The following is a 27446-nucleotide window of genomic DNA, read 5'->3' as shown; positions in this document are numbered from 1 at the left end:
CCTTATTCCAGAGGCTATACGCCAAATGACTACAAAGGCTCTCCAGGCAAAGCGCCGTCAGTCTGCCCAGGTGTAATAATAGGAAATGGCAAGGCCTGTGGCAAGTTGAGCTGGCTCTCCTGCTTTCTAAATGTGTTCGAATTTAAAAGACAGATTAAACACAGTCAAAGAAAACATCCTGCTAGTAAATGTGCAATTAGCCAGCTTGCCACTGCCACCTACTTCCTCAGTAACCATGCTGTACGGAATATTTGTTTTGTTTCTTTTTTGCCACAATTAATGTTATTTTACGGTTATCTGTTAAGCAATCAAAAAAATTAAATGCCTAACATCAAATATCGTGAGGGCCATATGCACGAAACCCTGACAATTTACCAATGTCTTCAAAAATGTTTTAACAGGTTAAAAAAAATTTTGAAAAACTTCTCTTGCACTCCAGGAATTAATATCATCACCATTCATATATGGTTCTTAAAGGTAGCCAGAGGTACAAACCACACCCAGAAGGGTTAATGAGCTTGTATTAACTTGGTTTATCGGATATTTTCATCAGCTTAAATCCTAGAGGCGCATGCTACCAATTCATGGTGCCTATGTTTTTAGAAATGAATAGTATAGATGATAAGAGATGCTTGAGGAACTTGCGGATTTTAGTCATATTCAGTTTTCCCATGGCTTCAGTCTTTTCGGTCAGCTCTTGCTGAAGTGTATTTTCACGAGGAACATATACTTGGTAGGTTTTTACGCAGGATGATGTTTATTTTTGGTTAAACCTAATATTAATACATCATATTTTAGAGACAACAGGCATGAGTCACAGGAAAGATATTAATAATTTTATAAGAGAATCATTTTATATGTCGTTTGTCCATGAGTGAGGCACCTCCAAAGGCCCAAACCACATCCTAAATGAAAATCAAGTAACTTTCAAAGTCACATTGAGTCGAGGGGCCTCTAAGATACCATTTCTTTACCAAAAGATCACCAATGGCTGATCATTTAAATAAATGTTTTCTCCTCTCAGGTGGCTCCTCTGCTCACAGTACACTGGGCCCCATGACTGGAGGAAGCACTGTAAAGCAGAGATCCCCCAATCTACAGCTCCAAAGCTCCCCGTGCTGCTACGCCATGCGTTCCACGTTCTACTGTACAAATATAAACGGGGGGCCCCGGATGAACACATCTGGACACAACTACAGCTGAGATCTCTCTCTCTCTCCTTCACACCCCCTCCTCCTGTGTTCACCGTCAGAAGGCCGACCACTGCCCTCTGAGCCCCTAGGAAACAATGGCTAGTTATCACCTCTGTTCGCCAGGGTTCAGTAGATGACCTTGGTCCAACTTTGCTGAGCAAATGAAGATTTAAAGCCTTTCATAGAGACAACAATGAAAAAAGGAAAAACAAAAAACCTGATTTAAAACACTTCTTTACTTTCCTCAGTATATTAAGTCAAAAATATAATGACAATATAGCTACTAATGACCCCTGAGAACTTGCACGTTCATCTTTCTTCCATAGATAACTCACTTAAAACCTAGAGTGTTTAGGGTACTGGGAAAACATGAGTCAGTCATTTAAGAGCTATAAATAACTTAACTGTCTCTTACATTATGTTGGGGGAGGGACTGATGGTGTACATAATACTATTATTGCCTTCTCTAGAACTGTTATGTTTACCTCCTGAGCTTTCAAGCCATGTGGTCAGCAGATTTTATCCACTCCGAATTTATTCTCTTGTCACTTACAGCTACCCATCCCTGACTCCCTAGGAATGTCTTCCAAGTGGACATCCTAGATGTGTTATTTCACTTATTCATGCATATGACAGATGTTTCTTGGGCATCTAATATATTTGCCAAGCACTTTGTTGGCAACACAGTAGTAAGCAAGATTCACCAAGTCCCTGCTGTGGTGCGGATGAGAATCCATCAAAGGTGACTGCAAATGTCCAAGAGAAATACAGATGTTAAAAGGGGTACAGAGGATGTAAACAGGGTTACTGAGCACATTCTGGAACTGACTGTAGGACAGTGTGGCTAGAACACAGTGACTACATGGAGAGTGGCTCTCCGTGACCACCACCCAGACACAAGAAGCCATTAAATAAATCTCAAATATCAGCTAATATAGTTAGTGGCCTCATACTCAGGAAGTGAAACCAACCACTGCAGCCCTTACCCACAAACCCTCCATTATCTCTTTTTCAGCAGGTCACTAACCTGGCGTCTCTTTGCCAGTCTCGGAAACGACAATTAATTCCTCTAGCTGTCCACTGAAGCCTGGTCCTTTCTATTTCCTACTGAGGTTTAGTCCCCGATGATCCTGCTTCCTACTACCATTTTGAACCTTTAGCTTTCCACTGGAGCCTTTTCCCCAGTCCTCAAGTAAGTGCTGTTCTCTCTAATTGAAACAAATATATTTTAAAGTTTTATTCTGCTTCACCCTTCTAGGACTTGCCTTATTGTTACCCTTTAAACTTCTAGAGATAGAATCAATTAAAAGAAAAAGTAAAGGTAGGAAAAAAAAAGAGTGCACAACTGACTGTTTTACTGGAGGAACGTTACCCAACTACATTAAAGGAAACTATAACAATCCTAGAGCTCTAGGACAACACACACACACACACACACACACACACACACATATGCATGCACACAGAGGATGAAGGGTTATCAAGGTGGCTCCTCTAAGTAATGGAAGAGGAAAACAATAGCCAGTAAATTCTTCTGATTTAATTGTGAGATAAGGAAGCTTGCCTACGTAGACATAAAATCAGGCTCTATGGGCAGGACCAAGGGCAGTGCAGGACTGTGATGCTCAAGACAGACTCTCTCCCTTAATATTAATAGCTCAGAGGGTGATTTTTCTGTCTTTGAAACCAAGGGATATAATTACTAAATTGGCATAATTTAAGCTGTTTTCAGTGAAATATCACCTCTGTGCCATTAGCATTCATCTCAAATGCCCATTAGCTATGAAAGAATAGCAATTAGTTAAGTAATGTATATTATCAATAACAATAATAACTGACCTTTCTGGAGTATTGAATATGCACTTTCACACATCAGGTTACTCAATCCTCATGATAACCCTCTCAGTTAGGATTTCACCACCCCATTTTACAGATGATGAAAGAGACGTTCAGATGGTCTGAATCACACATGTACTGGGTAGCAGTATAGGATTCAAACTCAGGACTGCCTGACTCTACAGCCTGTGCTTCTAACCACTATATTGCCTCTTATAATTCATGCGCTGGAGCTGCAATGCTACCAAAAAGCCAAAGAGACCAACATAAATAACAAAGTGCATGTGTCTGCAGGCGACACACTCTCACACACATACATACTGATATATCAATACATATATATATAGAAACACACATGTCATAAACATCCTCTTTGGAACACCAGGTAAATATTTTTTCATTATAAACAACTAGAGGAAAAAAAAGAAAACAATAAATTACCCTATTTCCTGATAATCACAAACATTAGAGGCAATTAGCAAGTTCCCAAACATTTTCTGAAACACGTCAGACACACCGGCCTCCAATTGCTCAGGTACCTGGTTTTTCAAAGGCCCAAAGAAGCCTAGATTTTCGGCCATCCGCTGAGCTTGGCTGTCCTTTATCCCTTCAATAATGTCAATTTGCTCCTAATAAAAATGAATCAAATGAGCAAAATTCAGACAGTCAAATGAAAAGATTTACAACCTCAAAAGAAAATACTTAGTATTTATTTGCAAATGAGTAATTAAAGTGTGGCACCTTTCCAGAGATCTCTGAGCTGGGCCACCACAGCTGCCTATAGGGTATATTTTAATTAGCAGACCATCTATAAAACAGCCTTTCAAAAAACTATATAATTCTTCAGGGTGGCATGCTGACAAGACAATCGGAGGCCAGTTTTCACTTTTAATTACTATGCAGATGGCAGTGACGAATACTTAGGCAGTTAATTTTTATGACATTTTTTGGAAGGCTTCCAAAGTAAGTTTTTCCTGCCTAACACTGCTGTTAAGTTTAGAGCTTGTCTTATACAGGTTAAATATTACCTTATGATTTAAACACTCTATTGATGATGATAATTATTAATAATACCCTAGCTCTACAAAGGGTCATTCCCTCCAAGATACTGAGTGCTGTTCATACATATTATTTCATGTATTCTCTTAACAAACGGAATGGTTTGTTTTAAATCATGTTAATTTCAAAAATAGGTAGGTATTATTGGAAAGCCACCATGTAAAGTCTCAATTTAACTTCTAAAGTAGTTAACTTAAATATGTAACATTGGTGAAAATATTTTAAAACCAATCTCCAAAGTATTACTACCTTATATAAATGAAGAGTTTCAAGAAATAAAATCCTTGTTTTTTGGAGGGAAAAAAAATCACTTTCTAAAAGGAATAATGAATGTTTCTGCTAAAAAATTTTTTTGTGATTTCTTTTTGACACTAAGAACTCACAATTAAAAGCTGAGATTATAGTTCTAAAGACCTTAGGTTTTTCTTCTTATAGTTGAGGTAGGTTGATAAGCACTTTATATACATCACCTCATTTAATCCTCACAATTCTTATGGGGTGGGAATTACCCCCATTTTCATTTTACTCATTCAAAAAATGAGGCTTAGAGACACTGAGAAATGCACTGGCTAGTTAGGATTTGACTTCAGGTCTCTTTGGCTAGACTCATCCTAATATCAAAAACAAAACAAAACAAAACAAAAACCCACACACGAGATTTAATGAATTGAAACAAACTGATAGAATCTGGCCTTTAGAAGGATTCATTACCAGTACTGAAAGACATCAAGGCAGTCTCTAGTTCACATCTGATTTCCTAGGAGAGAATTTCTGGGTCATCTATACTGTTAAATGGGGTAGAGTTAACCAAGAGGAAATGGAAATATCACAGCCATCTTCATTTCCATTGGTTAATTCTTGGGGCAAGTTGGATGGAAAGAAATGAGGGGGGAAAGAAAAGGCAAGAAGGAGAAAAAACAAAGGGAGGGGAAAAAAGCAAAGAAAAAGACCTTGAAAAGCATATACTTTGTATCTACCCAACCTTCAACTGGACACCCAGTAAGAAAAAGGACTCAATATCTTCATGCCTTAAATCCCAGGAACAGTCTTCCTGGCTCAGACTCCACACTAAACCTTTAACAGGTTGTATAGCAACAATCAATGAACAGAGAATAGTCAGGAATCTAAACATACCTTAAAAATAAGTTCTGGATTCGAAGCTGCCACCTCTTCAATGTCAACGCCCCCCTGAGGGCTGCCCACCAGCACAGGGCCATTGCAGGACCGGTCCATCAGAATGGCCAAGTAGGTTTCCCTAGAAATGTCCAAGGCTTCAGCAACCATCACCTACCACATTAGTGGGAAAGTCAAATTAAGTCAGCATCGAGCTGATTTCCACTTGGAAATCTATACAAACTTGCTACACAAATCAAACAGCTTCATTTTCAGGGTCTTTAAACCCAGTGAGATTTGAGAGTGCTGCTCTCATGGCGCACAGTGCCCATTTTCACCTCCTTAATTGATCCTGATAACTTGTTCAAGTGACAGGTATTCGGTTTGCCTCAAGGAACCTTCCCACTTTAATCTTCTTTTTCTTCTTCCTTCGGAAACCCTGACACTTAAGAAAAACTCCAGGGAAGCAGCTGTTATTTTAATTTGAGACATTAACAGTACATATATATTACTACACTGATTTTTCTCAGATTGCACTGGTAGAAAACCAAGTTTGGTTGCCAAAGAAGGATTCTTTTTATGGTATGTCTGATGCTTCCTATGTTTGAATACTTCTGTCTCTTGGATCACTGTATTTTTATTTCAATTTATACTTTCTTTTAAATTACAAACATAATATTTGCTTGTTTGAAAATAATGCAAACGATACTAAAAGTATACAGAGGAGACAGTGAAAGCAGCTCCCTGCTGCACATACACACCCCTTGGGCCCCAGTAGTCAGAGTGATCACGAGTCCATATGGAACCTTTGTGATAATCAGAAAAAGTCATCCCTTCCTCTATGAGGATGTGGTCATATTCCAGGACCATGAATGGGCAGGAGGCAAATCAGATGGAAGGATTTCTTTCTCCACACATGTGCCAGACAGGTGTCCTTTTGCTCTGCACGACCTCAACAGAGGCACGAAGCAACCCTGCCAGGAAAAACCACTACTAACTTTTACCTCTTCCCTATGCGTCTGCAAGCATTAGTCACGGAATCTCCTGCACACAGATACATATTATACATGCTTGAATGCCTTTCTTTCTTCCTTTTCGTTCTTAATCTCAATACTACAACTTGGATTGTACAAGGTCTTCTCTCTTCATTGTGACTACACAGTACTTATATGTCAATATTTATTTGACCATGTCCCTGGTGACAATTTATGTGGACTCATGTTTCTAAAATGCTGCCTCAGTGATTATTTCTGTACGTATAGCTCTGCTCCATTGTTGTAGTATCCCTGTGGTCAAGGTATATAAAGGTAAAATGGCTAAGTTTTATATTGTTCATATTTAAAATTTTGATAAGTACTATTAAATTTCCTTGGAGACAGAGGCTGTACCAACACTCCCAACAAAAATAGTAACAGATGTCTTGGATGCTTTTCAAAAGAAAATAAGAATATCCATGAAGAATCAGTACTAGAAGTGAAAATAATAAAATCACATACATTGCTTTTCCTAAAAGTTCAGTAATACGTTTCACAAAAAATGTTACTGATTAAGTAACATTAGATTTTAGCTACCCAGAAGCCACAAAAGCATTAATTTTTAAGTCACATGAAATGTGGTAAGTATATGATGACCTAGAAAGCTATAACGTAATGAATACAGAACTCCTTCTTTTCACACCTTTATGGAATTTATGACTGGTCAAAAATAAAGTACCTTATAAGGGGTTTCATAGTGATTTTTCTATCATAAATGGTAGCTCATGAGTTTGTAAGAAATATTTCTTGGCACACGGTGTTAGGATTTTCATAGAACCATTCTGATTTCAAGTCACTTTCTAATACAGAGCTAGTCTAGCAAGCCAGATTTAATAACTTTCAGTAGTTATTCTGACAAGCAATACAACGTTATAACGTTTTAGGATAAGTGTCATTCAAGAGTCCTATTCTTAATCTTCTAAAGTGTTGACAGATATGCTCTACATTCCATCAAATTTCTATTTGCAAAGACCAGCTGCTGCCTCAAACAGCTCCTGCTTGGTAGAAACAACCCATCACTCTTCAAAAAAACATTCTCAGGAAAATGATGACTGTCAATAGATAATTCAAGAAATTTTTATATACAGACCAGTTTTTTGACGTTAAGATGCCCTTCCTATGAGCCAGGATATTAAAATACTTTAGGGATTGTTACAGAGAGAATCTAAATGGACTCCATCAACACTCATGCCATGAGAAGTTCAGTTAGATACATTTCAATAATCTTCATCTGTGACTGACACAAACAATATCATCAACACAGCCTTTTCTTGGAGTCTTCCGGTATGGAAAACTTTTTAACATACTTTACCCTATTTGACCAATGAACCTGTTTTTCATTTTTTTGTTGTTTGTTCATTTTGTTTTGTTTTTTATATATCATGCTACTCAAATTGTAGTCTGTGGATGAGAGCCAGTGTACAAACTATGTGTAACAGGACAGCGATGAGATAGGATTAACAGTGTACTCAGTTTTTGAACTTAATCTCTTTGAGAAACAGTAAACAGTACAGGTACTGACTCATGGAGTACATGATGAGTAGCACTGTCTCACCTCCCCTATTACTATCCCAAGGAACACACCACAAACACAGACTTAGGAAAAAAACCCAATGTGAATCGATGTATGTAATGTGCTTAAATAGCTTCTTGAACAAACTTAGAAATCTAAAGTTTCTATAATCTGGGAACTTCTGATTGATGTCAAAGATTCCATAAATTAAAAATGCATGTTCCTTAAAGTTGTATATAATAATACTGTTACAAAATGTGGTACTGCACATTTTACAGAGAAAAAGAACAGAAACAAAGCATGGCAATTAAGGGGTGAGAATAGAGGGAAATTTTACTTTTCTAATTTTTATATTTCTGTATTATTGGAATTTTTTACATATGTTAATCACTTTTGCAATCAGGAAAAGAAACACTTACAAATAAATCACTCTGGTAGCTTCCTGGCAATGACTCAATTCACAAGAAGGCACTTATCTCTAGTATTTCATGAACCGACCTACAAAACTAATTTTATGCATATCTATATAACGTGAATCTTCTTTTGTGTATTTTTATATGCTTTTTAAAGGTATCACAAACTCTAATCTAAAACTCCATGTGTCCATATAAAGTAACAAATTCCTACAAACAAAACTACTAATCATATCCTCTGGGGACAAATTTTGAAGATGTTACACAGGTAAAGGCTCATAACCAGTTTAAAAAGGAAAAAAAAAGTACCACGCTGGGCTGAACAAAAATAAATTCGAAAAACCAATTTAAGATGTAAACAGTTCTTGCATCTACCTGTGAGGCAGTGGGAAAGGGAAATAACCAGAACCAGTCTTGTTTGTGGGCTTCCTCGACATTTAGAAAGGCTCTGTCTTCTTAGAGGGAAGGAGCTAATGACCCTCCAGTATCTCCATCTCCCTCCAGCTCAGTGTCCTTTTCCGGACCAAGACAGACGCTCTCACGGTTAAGTTAGGCTCTGGCCTCAGCTCTGCCACTCACAATTTCATGGCTGAGGCAGGCCACTTTGCTCTCGGCTTTATTTTCTCTGTGTGTGTATGTATACACGTACGTGCCCTATACACACTTGGGTGTCCCAAGAGACCTCACTAATACAACATACTCCCAGTGAGAACAGTGGGTCAAAATGGTAACAATCTTAAAGTAAGTTATAGGGGCACATAGAAAAACAACTGTAACGGGTACAGTAATTCTGATATACTGAGGATGAGGGTGGGGCTGCGAGGGAGCAGAGAATGTCACTGAGTCTAGGAGCTGTTATGCCAAGGTCTTTTGGCTTTAAATAGAATCGTGCCTGTGTTCTGAAAGAAAAAGGTATTACTTCAATCACTACCCATTTTTACTAAATGCTGATGACAATAAACACTATTACTACTTTAGAATCCTTTTTATTTCTCCCTGAAGTTACAGCACACGCAGAATTAACTATGTGAGGTTTAAAAAATAAAATGGCACGTTGCCAAAGTGCATTGCTTCATTTGATACTGTCAAAATTGAAGTATGATTTTCTTTTCTTTTTTTTTTAACACATACACAGAAAATGACCAAAAGCATTCACATTACCTTGTTAACTTTCACACCTTCTTTTGGAGTTTGTTTTGTTGCTAGATTATACCCAATCATCTGTTTAGCCAGCTGTCCCACAACTTTAGGACTAAGAGAGAGGAGAAAAAAAAGAGAGAGAAGAAAGAAAAGAAAGTCAAGGTCTCTGTTGAAAATCATTTTAAAGTAGAGTCTGTATTATATCCCCAAGTCCACCCTGCCCAGGGCCCACCTCCACCTTCACAGAATCCATGGTGCTTTCTGCTCATACACTAGGTGCCTAGCACTGTACCAGAGGCTCACTGAGTACAAAATATACATGAATGAATGAATGAATGAAACAATAGGAGGGAAGCGGGGGAGGGGAAGGGAGGGGAGGGAAGGGAAACAAAAAGAAGCTTGCTTACATTTGCTATCCTCTCCCCCCAAATAAGTTACAGTCATAGTAGAGACACAATGCTGAAATGCATAGCAGACTAAGATAAGAGCTGAATAACAAATACTGGATAGTGGGCAATCTGGGAAGTAAGACCAAAGATGGGGATAAAGGGAAGGGGAAGGATCAAAGTAACCATGAAAGCTATGTGACAGGAGAGGAGAGGAAAGTGTTCAGTGTGTGGAGACATAGGATATAAAGCTGATCAGACAGGTTCAGGTAAAGGAAGAATTGACTATCAGACAGGAGGGACCAGTGATGCCATTGGTAATGGGAAGCCACCGCAGGTTCTTGAGTAGGAGAGTGGCATTACAGAAGCAGCATTTAATTTGTAAGTGGTACCATATCAAACATGATGAACCACTGATTGTCTAGAACAGGAGTGTCAAGTTTTCACCAATTAGTGAACAAAAATCCTTTTGTGGGAGGAGAAGGGAAGCTAAGGCACTGCCAGAGCCCTCGACCTGTAATTTACTTCCTTCATGTGCCACCTCCTGCTCCTAGTCCCACCCCAGCCCTCTTTCTCGCTGCTCCTTTCAGTCATGAGCAGGATCTTCCATAACTGCTTGCCCCAAAGACAAGGAATTAAAACCTCCTGGCTTACTCTTTTGTTAAATGAACGCCTCCTTTCAAACCACTACTGAAGACACCTTTTCCTCTTCCTCCAGCTAAGATCTGGGCTTTTAAAACAATTTCTTTTGCATCTGCAAAAAAAATCCAGAGTTAGTAGTTGATTTACAATTCTTTTTTTTTAAGCAACAAGTGAAGTGGTAATGACATAACTTCCAAAAGTGACTGGTAAAAGCTCTCTCAAACCGACTTTGAAAATGAAGGCAATAAAGAACTTCAAAAAACATCAATGTGCCTAAATACAAAGGCTGTTTATTGAGGACACTCAAATATTTCCTGCGAGTTTAATCTAATACTCAACTATCCCAAGGGAGAGCAAGGCATGTGTTCCCTGGCTCTTCTGAGTGTCAGAAGATGCTAAATAAATCCAGGCTGGAAGTATTAATTTTACTGTGTAAACACACTTCCATGTGGCAGAGACACCAATCTGCCAATCAGAGGAGTTAACTACCTGTCAGCCATCTGAGATGTCAAAGGGAAGGCTGGTTTATGTGGGGGAAAGGTTTATTAAAGACAAGATGCAAAGGGAGTACTGAAGAACTGTATTCTTGGAAATCAACGGTTTTCTGAGCAGTTGTTCTATGTATCAGTGGGGCTGGGCAAGGGAGGAGGAAATGGATTAAAACTAAAAGTAAGCAGTATCTTTTCAATGTTGGCAGAGTAACAGAACATCCCAGAGGAAAGTGTTTGTGGAATCTTTGTTTCTCAAAACACTCAAGGAAAGAGTGAGCTGTTTGCTCTTGACCTTTGAGACCAAAGTCATAAACTCAAATATCTTTACAGGACTGGTGGGAAAGCTGGATGTGTGAAGCAGCCCAGTGATAGAGAAGGCGCCCTCAGCCAACAGGAATGCTCCCCTACCCAACCAACAAAAAGAAAAAAAAAGTCAGCCCCCAAATCAAATGCATTTAATAAATCAAAGAGTACACATCTTCAGGCCACAGCTTGGCATTCTCTGTTTGTGATCAAGTTTTGTTTGAAATTAGAGAATTAAGTCAGACAATCTCCGATACGGCTCTAACGGTTTTCTGGTTCAGCACACTAGGTTTAGAATCACAGACCCACGTTTTAATGAAGCCTTCATCCCTTGCCCAGCTGTGTGATACTGGGCAAGTTACTTAATGTCTCTAAGACTCAGTTTACTCAATTATGAAACAATGTTGAGGGTTATTTTAAGAATTAAATTAGAAAATATATGCAAATATCCCCAAATCCTAAAAACTCACTAATGAAAGAGTATTGCCACGATCAGTTAGTACATTTATTACCTTTGTATATTGTGAGGAAACAAAAGGTTGAGATGGTAAAAACTGTCGGAATCTGCAACCACTCATGTAAGGTCCATAATTGTTGGTTATTTCAACTATTACGACCATCACTGTTGTTACTCGTAGGCAAGTAGGCAACGGTTCAAAGAAAAGGAGCCACAGGTTTTATCATGAAGGCAATGGGGCGCTACGGAAGGATGTGACACTATGAAGGCACTGGGTGAGACAGTCACTCTAGCTGATATAATCAGATTATTAAGGCTCATTGTCTTATTGGTTGGTCTTCCCTTCTATATTTGTACACACTCAGAAAACCAGGGTTTACCTTCTCTCAGAAGTATACATAGTTCCTTCTTTGCTGCCCTCTATAACCTCTGACAATAGTTTCTGCCCAGGGTATGAACCATAACAACATCAGTCAAACGGTGTCTTAAAATAAACTAGTTCCCATGAAACTGAGTAGAAGACAAGCTATGGTGACTGCTCATTATCAGAAACTCACCAGAAATGGGACCAAATAAAATGAATTTATTGCATATTTAGGCTATTGCATGTAGGAGTAGTATTAAGATCAAGAACTTTGAAGAAAAACAGACTTAGTTAAAATCTCCAACTCTGCCTATCCCTTTATTTACAGAGAAGAGGAGAATGAGATTCAGAAAGGTAAAAGTAACACGTCCATCTATAAAATAGTCAAAACAAAAATAATCTATAGTGTTAGAATGAAGTGAAGAATAAATGAAAATAGTAGGTAAAGTACTCATCTCAAAGTCTGGTGCATTAAAAAAAGAGTCAAAATATGATGGCCATCATCATTATAATTATTTTCAGCAATTAAGCAAAAAAGCAGAATACAGAAAGACATTTCCAATTTCTCTTTTTAAGACCTCAAGTAGAAAAACACTTTTTGCTGTCTACTTAAGTTTTTAATTGTGATCTCTTCAAATTCTTTAAAAAGGATAACTAGCATTCCATTGCCATTATCATTTTTCATATCCTCCTCATCCAGAAAAAGAGATGCTTTCCTCTCCAAGCTTTCCAACAGCAAAACCTGAAAGCCATACAGACTACCTAAATGGGCAATGTTAACTGGTGTTACACAGGTGTGATTAGATAAGCTTTAGGCACTAACCATCAAGACACAGAAACAGTTGTAGGCTCAATGAAGTGTTGTCAGTTATTCACATTACCACCGATCATGTATTAAAGGATTCCAACTTGGTCTACAGTTGGTAGACCAAGCAACTACGTTGGAGACAGTGAAGCCACACACTGGGGCAAATAGAAAAAGGGAAAGAAAAAGATTATATCAAATCTAGGTACATCTTCTGCAGCTTACACCCCAGGCCAAAAATAAGTTCACTACAATCATCTCTTCTGCTTAGATCTCAAATACTAAATCAGTACAGCAGGTCAGTAGCCCAAAGTAAAATAAGTTTGTCTCATCTTGAGGGAAACTCACATAAAGTAATTTAACTCATGTGGCTATTTACTCAAAGTGTTAAAAATTAAGTGGCCAAATCCTTCTGAACAGTAACTAGTTTTTTCATTCAGTATTTACCAAGTGGATTCACACTTAATGTCACTGTTTCCATTTTATTTAAAGATCTGATTTCTCCAAAAACTTGTACAAATTTGTTTGTTTTTTTAATGTTACCTCTCTGTTCCCAAACAGAACTACAAAAGAATATCCATACAGGAAATTCCATATTTGCATGAATACACAGATGAATTAACTGTATTTTAGGATATAAAGCTAAAAAGAGACAGTGGGGGAGGACTCTCCTCCAAGAGATTTGTACAGAAATGGATTGCATTTATACATTGATAACCATATTACTGGTATAACCCAGGTCTGTATAACGCCAAATTCCCTGCTCTTAACTGATACTTTTACATGCAGTAGCCTAAATATGCAATACATTCATTTTATTCTCTTCCTTTACTGGTGAGTTTCTGATAATAAGCAGTGCTCATGGCTAGAGTTCTATTGGGTTTGATGCAAACCAGTTTACTATAATTCATATATATTTTAGGAGAAAAAAGCACTATAGAGACATATTCGATAAACTTAATAGATACGTAAGACTTTCAAATACCATTATCACTTAAGAGAACAAACTTTATAGCCATTAAGAAAGCCTAAAAAAAACCCTCTGAGCCATGGTCTTATTTCACTCTATTAGCATTAAAATAATGCTTTCTCGGGCTTCCCTGGTGGCGCAGTGGTTGAGAGTCCGCCTGCCGATGCAGGGGACACGGGTTCGTGCCCCGGTCCGGGAAGATCCCACATGCTGCGGAGCGGCTGGCCCCGTGAGCCATGGCCGCTGAGCCTGCGCGTCCGGAGCCTGTGCTCCGCAACGGGAGAGGCCACAACAGTGAGAGGCCCGCGTACCGCAAAAAAAAAAAAAAAAAAAAAAGAATATCAATAACAGTAAGTTATTTTCAACTATCCTTTTTAAATAGTTTGGTGATCAAACAAACATTTGTATTACTGAACTGGTTTTTATTCAGTATTGCGCTCTTTCAAAGTGTAATACTTTCTAAACACAAAATGTATTACTCTATATACCGGTACTGTAGCAAGGTGACTACTACCATGATCATCTATTTTGATTCAATAACACTGTAGTTTGGGGCGGGGGGTGGGGGGAACTACGATTTCTATGATTCACTGAGAAGCAAAATTGGAATATTCAGTTTTAAGCACAACGGCACTGTGTAATTTCTAACATAGTGATCACCTTTCATGAGGTTTGATAGAATCCTTAATAGAGAAAGTTAAAATGTATTTCAGATTTACCTATTACTGTACGGCAAGGAGAAAGCAGAGGGGGAGGCAAGAGAAGAGTTGAAAGATACTACGAAAAGATGAATCTTAATAAAGAACATACAATTTATAGGGCGATAATAGAGACCCAAGTGGCAATTTCCCAAAGGAAATGAGCTAACATCCCTGTTTTCATTATGACCTCAGAACCCAAACTTAAAAGTGGAGAATTACCTATCTTAATCATTACTGTAATATCTCCTATAGACTGACCCCTATTTCCTCAAATTGTGAGTAGGTTGCTCGCTGGGAAATAAGACTGTTTCTGAGAATGAAACAAGTATTTCAACTTTCAACAAGTCTGACATGGGCTCACAAACACTGCAATAGAGAATTTCAAACATATGAGACCTTAGAATAAGCCATTTCACCACTGGTCACATCCCTAGACTAAAACAGAATTGGAGATACTTGGCTCTCCATCAGACTGCTACCCATCAAAGACTTAAATTAAACATACCTGGAACAGTGATTTACAAATATAAGTAAAAGATGGAAATAAAACGATCTCTAGGACAGGGGTTTTGTAATACAAATAGGAAGTTATCCAGGGAGACATTATTTCACATTAAAAAATTCTTTACTGATAAGGCTTTTATGTAAGTTTTAAATCTTAATTTCTTAATATGGTAAGCCAATTAATCCCACATTATTTAAAATAATTCCTTCATTTGGATACTGTGGGGGCATGATAATGCCCATTTGAACAGTTTATTAATTATAATGAAGATAATAATATTATCTTAACACAAAACACAATTTTATTTTCGAGGGAATCATTTTGAGCTCTTATAAAAACCCCTAAATTAAAGTTTGATAAATCATTCTTTTTCAAATTGCCATACTCTTAAAAATATTGTATATTTAATCCTACATTATAGACCTTATTAAAATCTATAATGATAAATTAGCCTACTCTTCTGATTTTGTCACTGGTGTTATTAATTGCTTTCATAACCTTTAATACACACTTTGTTGGTGATAAAAATTTTAAAGCTAGATAAAAATTACCTCCAGAAAGGCTCAATTTAGTTGTAATAGCTTACTCTTTCTGTAGTTTAATACTTATAAACCAATCTTACATTTTGCCTATTAGATTAAAAGATATATTTCCATAACAAAGGTTAAGGATAGAACCTCCTGACACTGATGCCAAAAATAATGTGATCATATTCAAACAACTGTAGCTAATCAAAAAATGTCTAATGGGCTTCCCTGGTGGTGCAGTGGTTAAGAATCCGCCTGCCAATGCAGGGGACACAGGTTCGACCCCCGGTCCGGGAAGATCCCACATGCTGCGGAGCAACTAAGCCTGTGCGCCACAACTACTGAGCCTGCACTCTAAAGCCCATGAGCCACAACTCCTAAAACCCCAACACCTAGAGCCCATGCTCTGCAACAAGAGAAGCCATCGCCATGAGAAGCCCACGCACCGCAACAAAGAGTAGCCCCCGCTCAGCGCAACTAGAGAAAGCCCACACACAGCAACGAAGACCCACCGCAGCCAAAAATAAATAAATTCATTTATTTTAAAAAATGTCTAATACTATAAGACTGTAACCACAGGACATTAAACAAATCTTCTGCAAATGAAGCCACTTGATAAAAAGAATTTTTCAGAACAAGTTTCTTCAAAAGAAGAAATTTCCAGAAATCTCTACTGTTTTATGTATAGTAGGGATTAATGATATACATTACTAATAATAACATCTGTAACATTTGTAACTTCAACATATCCTGGAAACAGTCACAGATGATGAAAAGCATTTATGAACATCAATAGCATTTCTACAGTATTTTGTGGTACGCTTGAAGGAAAAGAATGATAAAGGAAAACTAGCTATTAAAAATTCATTTTTTCCCCTGATTTTTAAGGCAAAGATGTGTTCAGTCAGGGCTCAATGAGGGAAGCAGAACCACTGTGAGTTATGGATAAGGGATTTATTACAGGAATTAAAGCTGAATTTGTAGGAGATGCTGAGAAAGGAAAGGTGTGAAAGTAGAGGCTGGAGGATCAGGAGTCACCAAGCAGCCAATGAGAGGAGTCACCAACTAGCATATGCAGGATCTGTGAAGAAGGGTATGGGACTTGTTGCCACGCATCTCATGATGGCTTTGTGTCCATGTTGATCAGCAAGGTCAGCAGTTGGGAAAACAGCTAGACATGGAGTACAAAGGAACAAAGACAAGTTGGACCCTCTTGCCAGCATGTCTACATCTACCCATCACTGCATCACAAAGTAATGGCTGCATTTCAAGTTCTGTGCAAATTCCAAATCTGGGCAACTCTAACCTGATATATACAAGGAAGGGGATTCTTAGAAACAGAGTTCCACCTTAACCAAGCTGACACAGTATAAATTACCACAGATGATAATAAAGGAATCAGAAGGCAAAGCCCATAACTGTTGCAGGTTCAGAATTAATATTTTTTTACATTTTTCTGAGCGGCTTGAGAACCTATCCTGGGCCAGGGTATATGAGGGATATACTCTGTCTGTCTTCAGTAGCAGACAATTGGAAGCTACATGATCATACAGAAATATAAGGGGATCTCTTGTTGATGTGAACCAGTGATGAACAAGAGGGGAGAAAAAGGTGACAATGCCCAGAACTGATATGGGAAGATAAACTCACAACAGTTTTATTTTCAGAGACAACTGGAAAGACTGTGAAATTTAAAATGCATGCAACATATATATGGCTGGGCTGCACTCATATTTAAAGATGTTTCTTTCACTTTCACAGCAATATTACTAGTATTCTGAGATCTTCCACCTTCATGTTTAGAAATCTTGTCTATTCCCTATTTTCTCTTACTTAAGTCAATTCCTCTATCTTGCCCTCCACTTGCTGAGAGATGCTCTCATATGCTACTGTCTGGAATCAGCCCCACTGCCTGTTTGCTGTCCTCATTCTGCCACCCTGGTCTACTGGCCACACCACCACCAGCTTCCTCTTGTCAAGAAAGATCCTCCAGCTTCTCACAAGTGGGTCCTTTCTGGGGACCTTCTCAAGCAGAGTGGCTGAGCCCCTAGTGAGGCAGCTTTTTCCTTTTCAGCATAGTCTCTATCCCAGAGGACACAGTCTCCAGGAGAGACTTGGGATCAATGAAACCTGACGCTTTTGTGCCCTCAGAGCTATAGCGCCTGCTGCCCAGCCTTCCCCTTTCCTCATTCACAGAGATTTAGCAGGAACCCCTCAACTTTCTAACCAGCTCCACTCTTTAGAGATTCTTTCTCCTAACAGGCCCTGATTTCCCAATTGCAGAGTGCATCCAAAATCCTTCTCAGCCTCCTGAGTCCAATGCAAATCAAGGAATAGTACTGGGCATCTGTTCCATGCTCCTGAAAAATTCATGACAGTTAAGAAACCTGGAATGTTCTAAGACAATTAGGAGGTCCATCTGTCCAATGCACACAAAACACCCTTTGGTAGAGTAATCCCACTTCTGTGAAAATCAGCTACAGAAACAAGGATTTTCACTGCAATGTTATTATAAGAGGGAAACACTGAAAACAGCCAAAATGTCCATCAGCATTTGGACATTCGGGTTTGGAAAAACAAATTTTACATATCCACACGATGAAATGATACGATACTATATATCTATCAACCATGATTAAGTATATCTTTATGTATAAACATGGGGAAATGTCCATAGACACTATACGCTTTAAACTGAGTTAATGATTAATATTTAAAAAGTCACATTTGTAAATATAGTCATATATTTAGATTATAGTCATTATAGTCATAATGAAATCTAAATGGACAATAACCACATTATTAACTGAGGTTATCTTAAGGAGGTAAGGAGGGGTATTATGGGTAGAACATTACCTTTTTTCAGTACTGCTTCAAATTTTTTGCAATTATCATGTGCTGTCATAAAAAAATAAAAATGTGAGATAAATATAGGCAGTTATTTATAGTGGTTTGTCTTGAATATTTAAATGTTCCTTTCTGTATCAGTCTTTATAGTTTTAATCTGTGGGGTCAGGGATGCCTACACTTGAGGAGGCCTCCAGAAGGCATCTTTAAGAAATATGGCTCATCGTCTTACAACATGACTTCCTAAAGTGTCATGCAAGAAAACTGACAGCAGCAGAAAAACTTTTTTCCCTTTTAAAATATCTCTTGAGCACCTGCAGGAATTCAAAGATTTAAAAAAGTCATAGTCACTGCCCTTCAGAAACTTAAAATCTACTGAAGGAAAGAGATACAAACAAAGAATTACTGAAAAACATGAATGCTTTCACAAGTGGCAAGAACAAAGTATTGTGAGAAGGGGAAATGGTGTCAAGTTAAGCAGGGCAGGAGAAAGAATAGAAGAGCCGGGAAGACAAGAAGAGCTGTGAGTTTTCTAGGTAGATAAAGCTGGGGAGTGAAGATACCAAGGGGTAAACAGCTAAGAAAGGCTACTTTGCTTTTCTATTTATACTTGTGTGGCTGTCTTAGTTACCTATTTAAATTAGAAACCACTATAGCATCACTTCAAATAAACCAGTAAAGCATGCCAAGGACTCAGCACTCAAATTTGTTATTTCAGATCTTCAGAAAACCTCTACTTCAATAAAAGTTTATTTATCTATACTCAGGAACAGCATATAAATGAAAAAACACATTTATGGTCTTTGTTAAATTTAGTTATTTTGCCCTAAGTGCTTTTAAGATCTCCAATAATTTTATCACGGTGGTCTTTAAAAAGCCCCCAATCAGGTACACTCTCACACAGGGCTGTGAAAGCTCCCAAGGGGTCAGTGAGATTCAAACTAAGCAGTTGTTTAATAATAGCAAGAGTTACGTATATGTCCACCCCCTCCTAACCTGCAAATAAACACATATTCCAGACTTAAAATGTTCAACCATTCTAAATGCCAGAAATATAGAACCCCAAACACTGGCTTGGTGATGTTGCTATAAAAAGGAAACCAGGAGGTTCTCATTTTCCATTTTAAAGCGCTACAGTGGTGGATGACACTCTGGAGTTAAGTAGAAGCCAGGAATGACCCACCCCAAGGGAGATGAAGGATCTCAGAACCACTTTCCCATGATATACACACCTACTGTGGTCCAGCATAAACTGTTATGTAGCCTTCAAATTGCATGGAGTTTTAAATGGCAGTGTCTTGCTCTTTTATTGCCTGTCCTGATCCATTCATTGTGCCTGAAATCTAAGTCTATTGCTTGAATGTTAAACACAGGGAGGACTTTAGATTGCATCCTAGAGGATGAAATCATGCAATTTCGGTGAACTAGGAAGAGTTTATATTTGGCTGACTTTCGAGGTTTGCAAAGGCCTGAGAAATAGTTACTTTTTCCTTTTCCTGCTATGCCAGCTTTCGTTGGTTTTCATCCTGCCTTTCTTCCCCTCTGCTTCCTTCTCACCCTTCCTACCCTTCCTTCCTCCTTTTCTCTTACCCTTCCTTGTATTGTTTCCAAATTATTTAAGTGCAAGTTCTATTATATCTAAGATAACTAACTTCAGTTTCAACAGTTCAGTTTCAACAGCCTGAAAGATCAGCACTAACTTCAAATTTCACCTCCCATCACACCCTCCTCAAAACCACTCCCAAATAAGGACTAATACACTTAAATCCCTCAGAATTGGAGCACTCATCATCAACCTGATCTATACCTGACTTCAGAAGCCACAAAGCCTGGACCTACTTTCTTGGACTGTCTTCAGAACAACCTTTCTGATTATCTTTGAAGCATTCAAACTAGGATGGTCTCTTTCTGGGACTTCCTGCATCTTTTTTTTTTTTTTTTTTAATGCCTGGTTTGAGCAAGAATTCATACTGGAATGAGCCAGCCCAAGTGTTATAAATAAGAAATTAAAGAATTAACAAGCTGATGTGCACCCTCTAGGATGCACATCATGGGGAAAAATTAATAAAAATTTTTTGAGTTGAGTTTGGAATTGTTACACTCGAAAACACAGTAAAATACTCAAGAGCTGGCATCCACACCTGGGAAAAGTAACTGAAAATTCTGGCAGGTTTTAAGTAGCTAGTACTAGTGGGGCAGAGAAATAAAATCCTGTTTCATGCTTGACCAAGCAAGCAGTCCTATATGAGGATACCCTCTGAAATCCCAATCACTAGGAGACACTTACTCTCAAGATTCACATTTCATTATGGCAGCTGGAAAGCCACCAGATAAGCCTATTCTTCCTACCCACTGACCGACCTCTCCTTTAAAAATGTGGCCAACATCTGTTCTGTATCCCACACTCTCCCTCACCATCACAGTTTTTTTACTCTGTTTTTCACCTTAGTTTCCAGGAATATGATATCAGACATCTGGAAGTAAATAGCACATCCACAGAACTACCTAAAATATTCCCTTCATCTCTCACTGCTAGTGACCTTAAATCCAGCTGCAGCTTTTTTCAGGTCCCTGACCCTTTCTCTTTACCTCCCATCAAGAGTTTGGAACAGGCTGTCATAATGCATAAACATGATTCCACTGTGGGAAAGGAAGGAGATCTTGCTACCCTAGATGAATTTCCCAGGACACTTGTCCATAAACCTATGGACAAGTGTCCATAGCTATTTTGTCCATAACCTCAAAATAGGATGGCTTAGCCGTATACAAAGGGAGCGATTTTTATCATGAATTAAATCAACATTGACTCAGGAATGCTACAAAGTCTCACAAACCAGATGCCACCTCTCCTCTGAAGGGCCTTCTAGTTCAAAGGAGATGCCACATCGAAGAGGGGCCACAGAGCTGGGGAGGGCCCTGTCACACTGGATGAAGCCACACTCAGTTTAGCCAATCATGCCCCTCACACCTTCTCTAGTGTTTGTTGCTACTGAAAGGCACACACAGCATGATGCAGAATGAGATGGCCTCATTCCCCTGGAAATGACCAAGCAGGAGTGCCAGGTACCTAGTGGGCCCTCAGCATATGGTCATTCATTTATAATCATCACTTCTTTTGCACTGTGAAATCATAATCACAGTATTTATTAGGTGTTTACTGTGGAATAAGATTTGTGCTAAGTGTATTCATTACCCACATTTAACAAATAACTCCACTGAGGTTGAGTTATCCGGAGTAACACAGCTAGCAAGAAGTAGAGTCAGAATGTTTCAGCAAGAAAAATAATTCTAGAGACTGTGCTTTAACCCTTTCACATAAGAGCCTCATTATTGGTTTTTTTTCCCCCAACATTTTGTTATTAAAATTTCCAATCACATAAAAAAAAAGTTGAATGACAAGTAAAGATCTACACATTCACCACTCGGATTCTATAACTGCTAACATTTAACTACATTTGCTTTATCCCAAATCTCTCCATCCATCACAGCCCATCTTATTTTTTCATGCATTTCAAAGTAAGTTACAGACATCAGTGCAGTTACCCTTAGACTCTTCAGGACTCATAACAGTAACTAAAGTTGATACCTGTTTACAGTTCCTTTTTGGCGAGAGATACAATTTACATACAGTGAAATGCCCAAATCTGAAATGTACCATTCAGTAGGTTTTGACAAATGCATATACCTGTATGACTCAAATCCCAACCAAGAAATACATTGTTGTTTGTGACAGCATATTACTAGAGTGTCCTTAGGACAAAATATCTAAATAGAACAGCACTGACAATGAGGATATTAAATCTCTTACTGAATTTTCACTGAAACTAAACATAACAAAATATTAAATTCTTACACCTCAGCACAAAGATCAATCCCTGGCCTATAGACAGGCCACCAACAGATATGTGACTATTCAAGGCAGTGTAAAAAGCAATCAGTTCTCCCCCGCCCACCCCACGACCTCCAAATCAGAATCCTGCTCGAAACATTCCTAGTCAGAGTCAGTGACATGCAAAGTACTGATTTAAAAAGGGATTTTTTTGTTTGTTTGTTTACCACGAGCATATATAACTTTTTGAAAACAACTAATTATTTTAAAACATGAACTTTTCCAGCCCTGATACTTTGAAAGCTCAAGGAAACTATCAATAATAGCTGCACCAAAGGTGTTTCCTTGCACCATGTCTGTCCTGGTATTTTGGTGTGGCTATTCCATTTTGAAAAGGGAAGTGAATTCTCCTGGGGATTCTTGCAACCTCCAGAAAAGCCAGGATGATGCTTCCAGCCTTAATCTGATGCTTAAGTGATAGAGTGATGAACATGACGATCTTTAACCCAAAGCTTTTCTAGGCTGTCAATGTCCCTGTCACTGCCTGAAATTAACATATTGGGATTGGAGACTTTCCATAAGCCTCCAGGGTTTTTGAAAGAAAACCACTAGAAAGTATTTAGAAGACAAAAGCCAAGACATATGTGCGCTATAACCTACATTACTCTTTTGCAGACTTTAGAAAATACAGATACAAATGTTTTAAAAAAAAAAGTCTGCAATGATAGAAAGTCTACATCAACAGTTATCTAGAGGGGGTGAAGTTTCCAATGATTTTTACTTCCTTCTTTAAAGCTTTGATATTACCTGCACTTTTTACAAGTGCTTTATAAATGCTTATGCCATTTATAATCAGAGAAAAACTATTTTCAGATTTAAATAAAATATATGTTTATGTGACCTAGTAAGAACAATAACAATATTATTGCTCAGTGGGGGGGAGGGGGGAAAAGTTTTCCGTAATCGAAAATATGTGTCATTAAATATATGTACATGTATGCATACAGGCATATATAATATGTATACTGAGCATTAATCTGGAATAAAATATACCAAAGTATTAACTGATTATTTGGAGCGGGGGAGGAGATTACTGGTAATTTTTTCTTCTTTTTGACGGCAAATATGCTACAAAGAACATGTATTATTTCTGTGAATTTTTAAAGCAAGTTTATCACACATTAGATTACAGTGGTGCCTGAGATGTGCACAGAACGCTGCCATTCAGCTTCACTGGGCTCTACCACCCCTTCCTCACTTCATGGGCGGTATGACTCAGAATGGAGGACAGAGGCAAAACACGGCCACTTCTCAAATCAGCAACTAATCTTCCAGTTCAAAGCCAGCTATGGTGTTCCCTGGGCCTAGGGACTCACACACCTGTGCTTTCCAGAATTGGTTGCATCTGATCCATGCAAGAAACATGAAGATTCGTCCCTATGAGATTCAGGACAAGTCACTGGGGCTCAAGTCACCAGTTTCCTTAAGGGGACATAAAGGGGTCAAGTGCCCTCTTGAGGTGCCCTTCAGCCCTTCAGATGTATGCGTGGAATTATTAAAGCATCTCCTTTCTATGTACATAAACCTACCATCCCCCTTAAGTCCCTCCCAAAGAAGGAAACATATTGGAGATGATCAGAGTATACTGCTAAGTTAATGAGCCACTGGTAGACAGCCTTGGATCACAACTCAGGTTTTTCCCCTCACTAGCCAGTTGAGTGACCTTGGCCAAAGAATAACAGAACCTCTATTTTCTCATCTATGAAATGAAGCTGATAAAAGTAGCGCTTACCTTTGAGAACTGCTATGACTATTAAATGCTACGGGTTGGCGGGGCGGGGGGGAGGCAGGGAGTATGTAAGGTATGTAAAGTTACTTAACACAATAACTGGCTTACATCCTCACTTATATTTATGTCTTAAGTTTCAAGTAGATGATGATGATAAGGATGAATATGTTGTCCTTTCGGCAAAAATGTTTCATAGTAAGTAATAAATGCAGTTTTACTGACTTTTATAAGTGTTTAGATACCGATGTCTTACTATTTTTCCAATCATTCAGAAATGATCAATAAAATGTGCTCATGGTTGATGAGAACATACTAGTTCAAATCAAGTTTTGTTTTTTTTTTGCGGTATGTGGGCCTCTCACTGCTGTGGCCTCTCCCGTTGCGGAGCACAGGCTCCGGACGCGCAGGCTCAGCGGCCATGGCTCACGGACCTAGTCGCTCCGCGGCACGTGGGATCTTCCTGGACCGGGGCACGAACCCGTGTCCCCTGCATCGGCAGGCAGACTCTCAACCACTGCGCCACCAGGGAAGCCCTCAAATCAAGTTTTAAATGGTCAGATACCTTCAAGAGAAACCCAAATCTATAGACATTTAGCATTGTCCTCCTGCTACCTCCCAGATGGACTATTGCTTTTGTAAGTAAACTGAGTATCTCTGGATCCCAGATAGGATTCCCCTGCCACAAATGCACACCATGTTTTTATTTACGTTTGGATAGCAGTTTGTTTAGTTCCAAGGTCTGCATGTTTCCTTACTTTTTGCTCATCTCCCTTTCGATACCCTTGACTGTTGCCTGGAACGAGTGGCCCTGGTCCATCCGCCACGTTTCCTGGCAGAGAACTCATTGCTTGACTCCATCTGGAGTTGCTCAACTTCAGGCCTCATTAGCAGGCTGAGGCTTGTACCAACACAGCACATCCCTCCCCCAGCACTGATGCTGGGTCTGTTCCAGTCCTGTGGCAGCCTGCAGGGGAAGGAAAATGAGCTGGGAGGCAAGCTAGACACAGAAATTGGCTGGCATTTTGTACGTCAGCGTTAGGACACATGGCTCTCTGTCCTTTAGTGTCATTGCTGCCATTGCTATTACTGTTACTATGGTGGTTGAGGCTGTTGTCATGTCTTGAAGACATCACATTTTCAGGACTGTCTACCAAGAACTCGTCAAAGGACTTTATACACCTCATCTCTTTTAATCCTCACATCAGCCCTCTGCATAAGATACTATTCCTAGATATCAGAACACTGAAACTCAGAGAATTGAAGTCCCTTGTCCAAGATCACACACAAGTTGTAAATTCCAGAGCACAGGCTCAGGCCAGAGCTGAAGATCCACCAGCACCATCTGAGCATGACCTCCTACTACCCTCACCAATTCATGTTTGCGGGAGTGAATGAGGTTGGGAGCGGGTAAGGTGACAGTGGTCAGAGAGAAAGCAAGCCACCCACTTCCAAATTTGACCAGAATTCTTGACCATGGGTTCTGGGATCTGTCAACTAAAATGAAGAAAAACTGATGACCCAATAATAGCAAGAACACGAAAGACCTCCCATCTTGAGTCAAACGAAAGGCTATGCCCATAAGGTAGCTCACATGGATTAACAGCTTCACAGACAAACCTTTTAACTGTGTATACAACCAAATGTTTTTGTGATGTATTGTACCTGATCGTCTTGTAATGAAATAAAGCCTACTCTATCAGTGTACTGCCTCAGTACTTTTTTTATTATTATGCATGGTTTTTCTTTTTTAAAGACAGCAGTCCAGGTTGATGGGGTGCAGATGTCAGAGAGGAATTCTCTAAAGGCAAAGGCAACACTGGCCCTTCCTTCTCTGAGGCACTTGTTACCACAGACAGGGATGTCCACGACACAGGAATGCCAGAGTGTGGGCCTGAGTCCACTCTCTAGCATAAGGGTTCCTGGATTCAAACTCTGCTTCAACTCTTTTACTTAGCTGTATAAAATCTTAAAAGTCACTTAACCTCTCTAAACTTCAGTTTTTTCCTCTGTAAAATGGAGAGGATAATAGTAAAGCTCTCATGGGTTACTGGGTAAATTCAAGTATGCAATCCATGTGAGTACTTTGAACAATGCCTGGCAACACAGCAGGTGTTTTCTTTTAAAGAATGTGAACTACTATAGGTTTTATGACTTACATCCTCTGATTTCGCCTCATACATTCCTTAAATAAATCCATTAGCTTTCACATCTTCCTCTAACAAATGTCATTACTGTTTGAGCCTCTGCTAGGTGACAAGCAATATAATGGGTGCTTTGTGCATCTATTATCTTTAATCCTTCCAATAATTCCATAATTTAGAAATTATTGTCCCCAGTCTACAGTAGAAAACACTGAATGGAGTTCAAAAGTTTTTGAGTGACTTGTTAAGGGATATGACCTCCAGCCCATGCTTTTTCTATTATAGTTTCCATTCCAACCAAGAGGGGGATGTGAATGTTATCTGGCTGCCCAGGGCAGCAGCTCATCTACTGAGAGCTGACAGTTCCCCAATCTCACCATGGCCTAGGGGGTATCGCCAGAAATCAGCTTTGGCAACCCACCTGGCATCCAGGCCCTGCCAAGACTAAAGCTGTCCACCACAGATCTTCTGTTAAGGCCACTGCAGCAGGGGAACACTCCCCCGCCCCCTCACCGTGTCACTGTGTTTGGGAAACCTAGGGTAGCTTTGCTGCAAAGAAGAGCTCACTTGCGATTTTAAATGAAATATTTGCTTTACTTAAGTGACAGATTTTTAAAAACCCATTTTTTTTATAAGCCTTTGAGTTCAACTTGCAATTCTTATCATTCTACTAAGTTTGAAATTTTGACATTCACTTTCAAGGTGGCTTTTGATTAAGGTTCAAACAACTCAAGTAGGACACACTAAACTCCCCCTCAGCAATCAGTATCATTTACACATTTAATTATTCTTAAACATTTTAAAGTGAAATTATAAATTGAATGTATCCATTTTCTTTTCTTAAGCACTTCAACTGTTTGACCCAACGAGCAAAACTTTCTCAAGTACTAAATTGCACCAGTAATTCCCTAACAAATTAAGAGATTCAGTGAATTTTAAAACCATTGCAATACTATTTATAATCTTTGTCAAAAGCCTTACCTTTCAACATAAAAATTACGACAGCAATATCATTTAATGTCTACTCTGTTACTGTAATATGTCAAATTCTCTTAAACATTACAAACACATCAACTAAAACAATATATACAGATAATTAATAATTGATTAGGATTACTCATATGGGTTTTAGAAATTTCATCATCTGTTTGCTAAGCTATCTACCTACCTCGGTTAAAAGTAACATAACAACTAAGGAAACGCTTTTCAAACCTTGTGTCACAGATGACATCACAACTCCAAGGAACTGAGGTCACGCTCTCATCCAGGGTGGGAGTGATTTTTCATGTACTCCTGATGGACAGGATGGAACTGTTTCTAACAGCTGCCAAGACAAATGGGGACCCCAAACACGGTGATCTCCTGGACTATATATGACCCAGAATCAC

At 38.8% G+C, this 27446-nt stretch overlaps 1 protein-coding gene across 1 annotated transcript in view; it reads right to left on the bottom strand.

Annotated features, from left to right (window-relative positions):
* SUCLG2 (succinate-CoA ligase GDP-forming subunit beta) overlaps nt 1-27446 on the bottom strand; it is a 259246-nt gene that overhangs the window by 125954 nt on the left and 105846 nt on the right. Inside the window, exons 3-6 of the mRNA XM_030867675.3 lie at nt 10342-10441; nt 9323-9413; nt 5223-5375; nt 3569-3658 (exon numbers count right to left, since the gene is read on the bottom strand). Coding sequence (XP_030723535.1) covers nt 3569-3658; nt 5223-5375; nt 9323-9413; nt 10342-10441 — 434 coding nt within the window. The remainder of the gene's footprint in view (nt 1-3568; nt 3659-5222; nt 5376-9322; nt 9414-10341; nt 10442-27446) is intronic.

The sequence above is a fragment of the Globicephala melas genome, chromosome 11, assembly GCF_963455315.2.
Source record: "Globicephala melas chromosome 11, mGloMel1.2, whole genome shotgun sequence".
Lineage (NCBI taxonomy): Eukaryota > Metazoa > Chordata > Mammalia > Artiodactyla > Delphinidae > Globicephala > Globicephala melas.
Note: the sequence above shows the minus strand (reverse complement) of the source record. Positions and strands in the feature narration are given on the sequence as shown.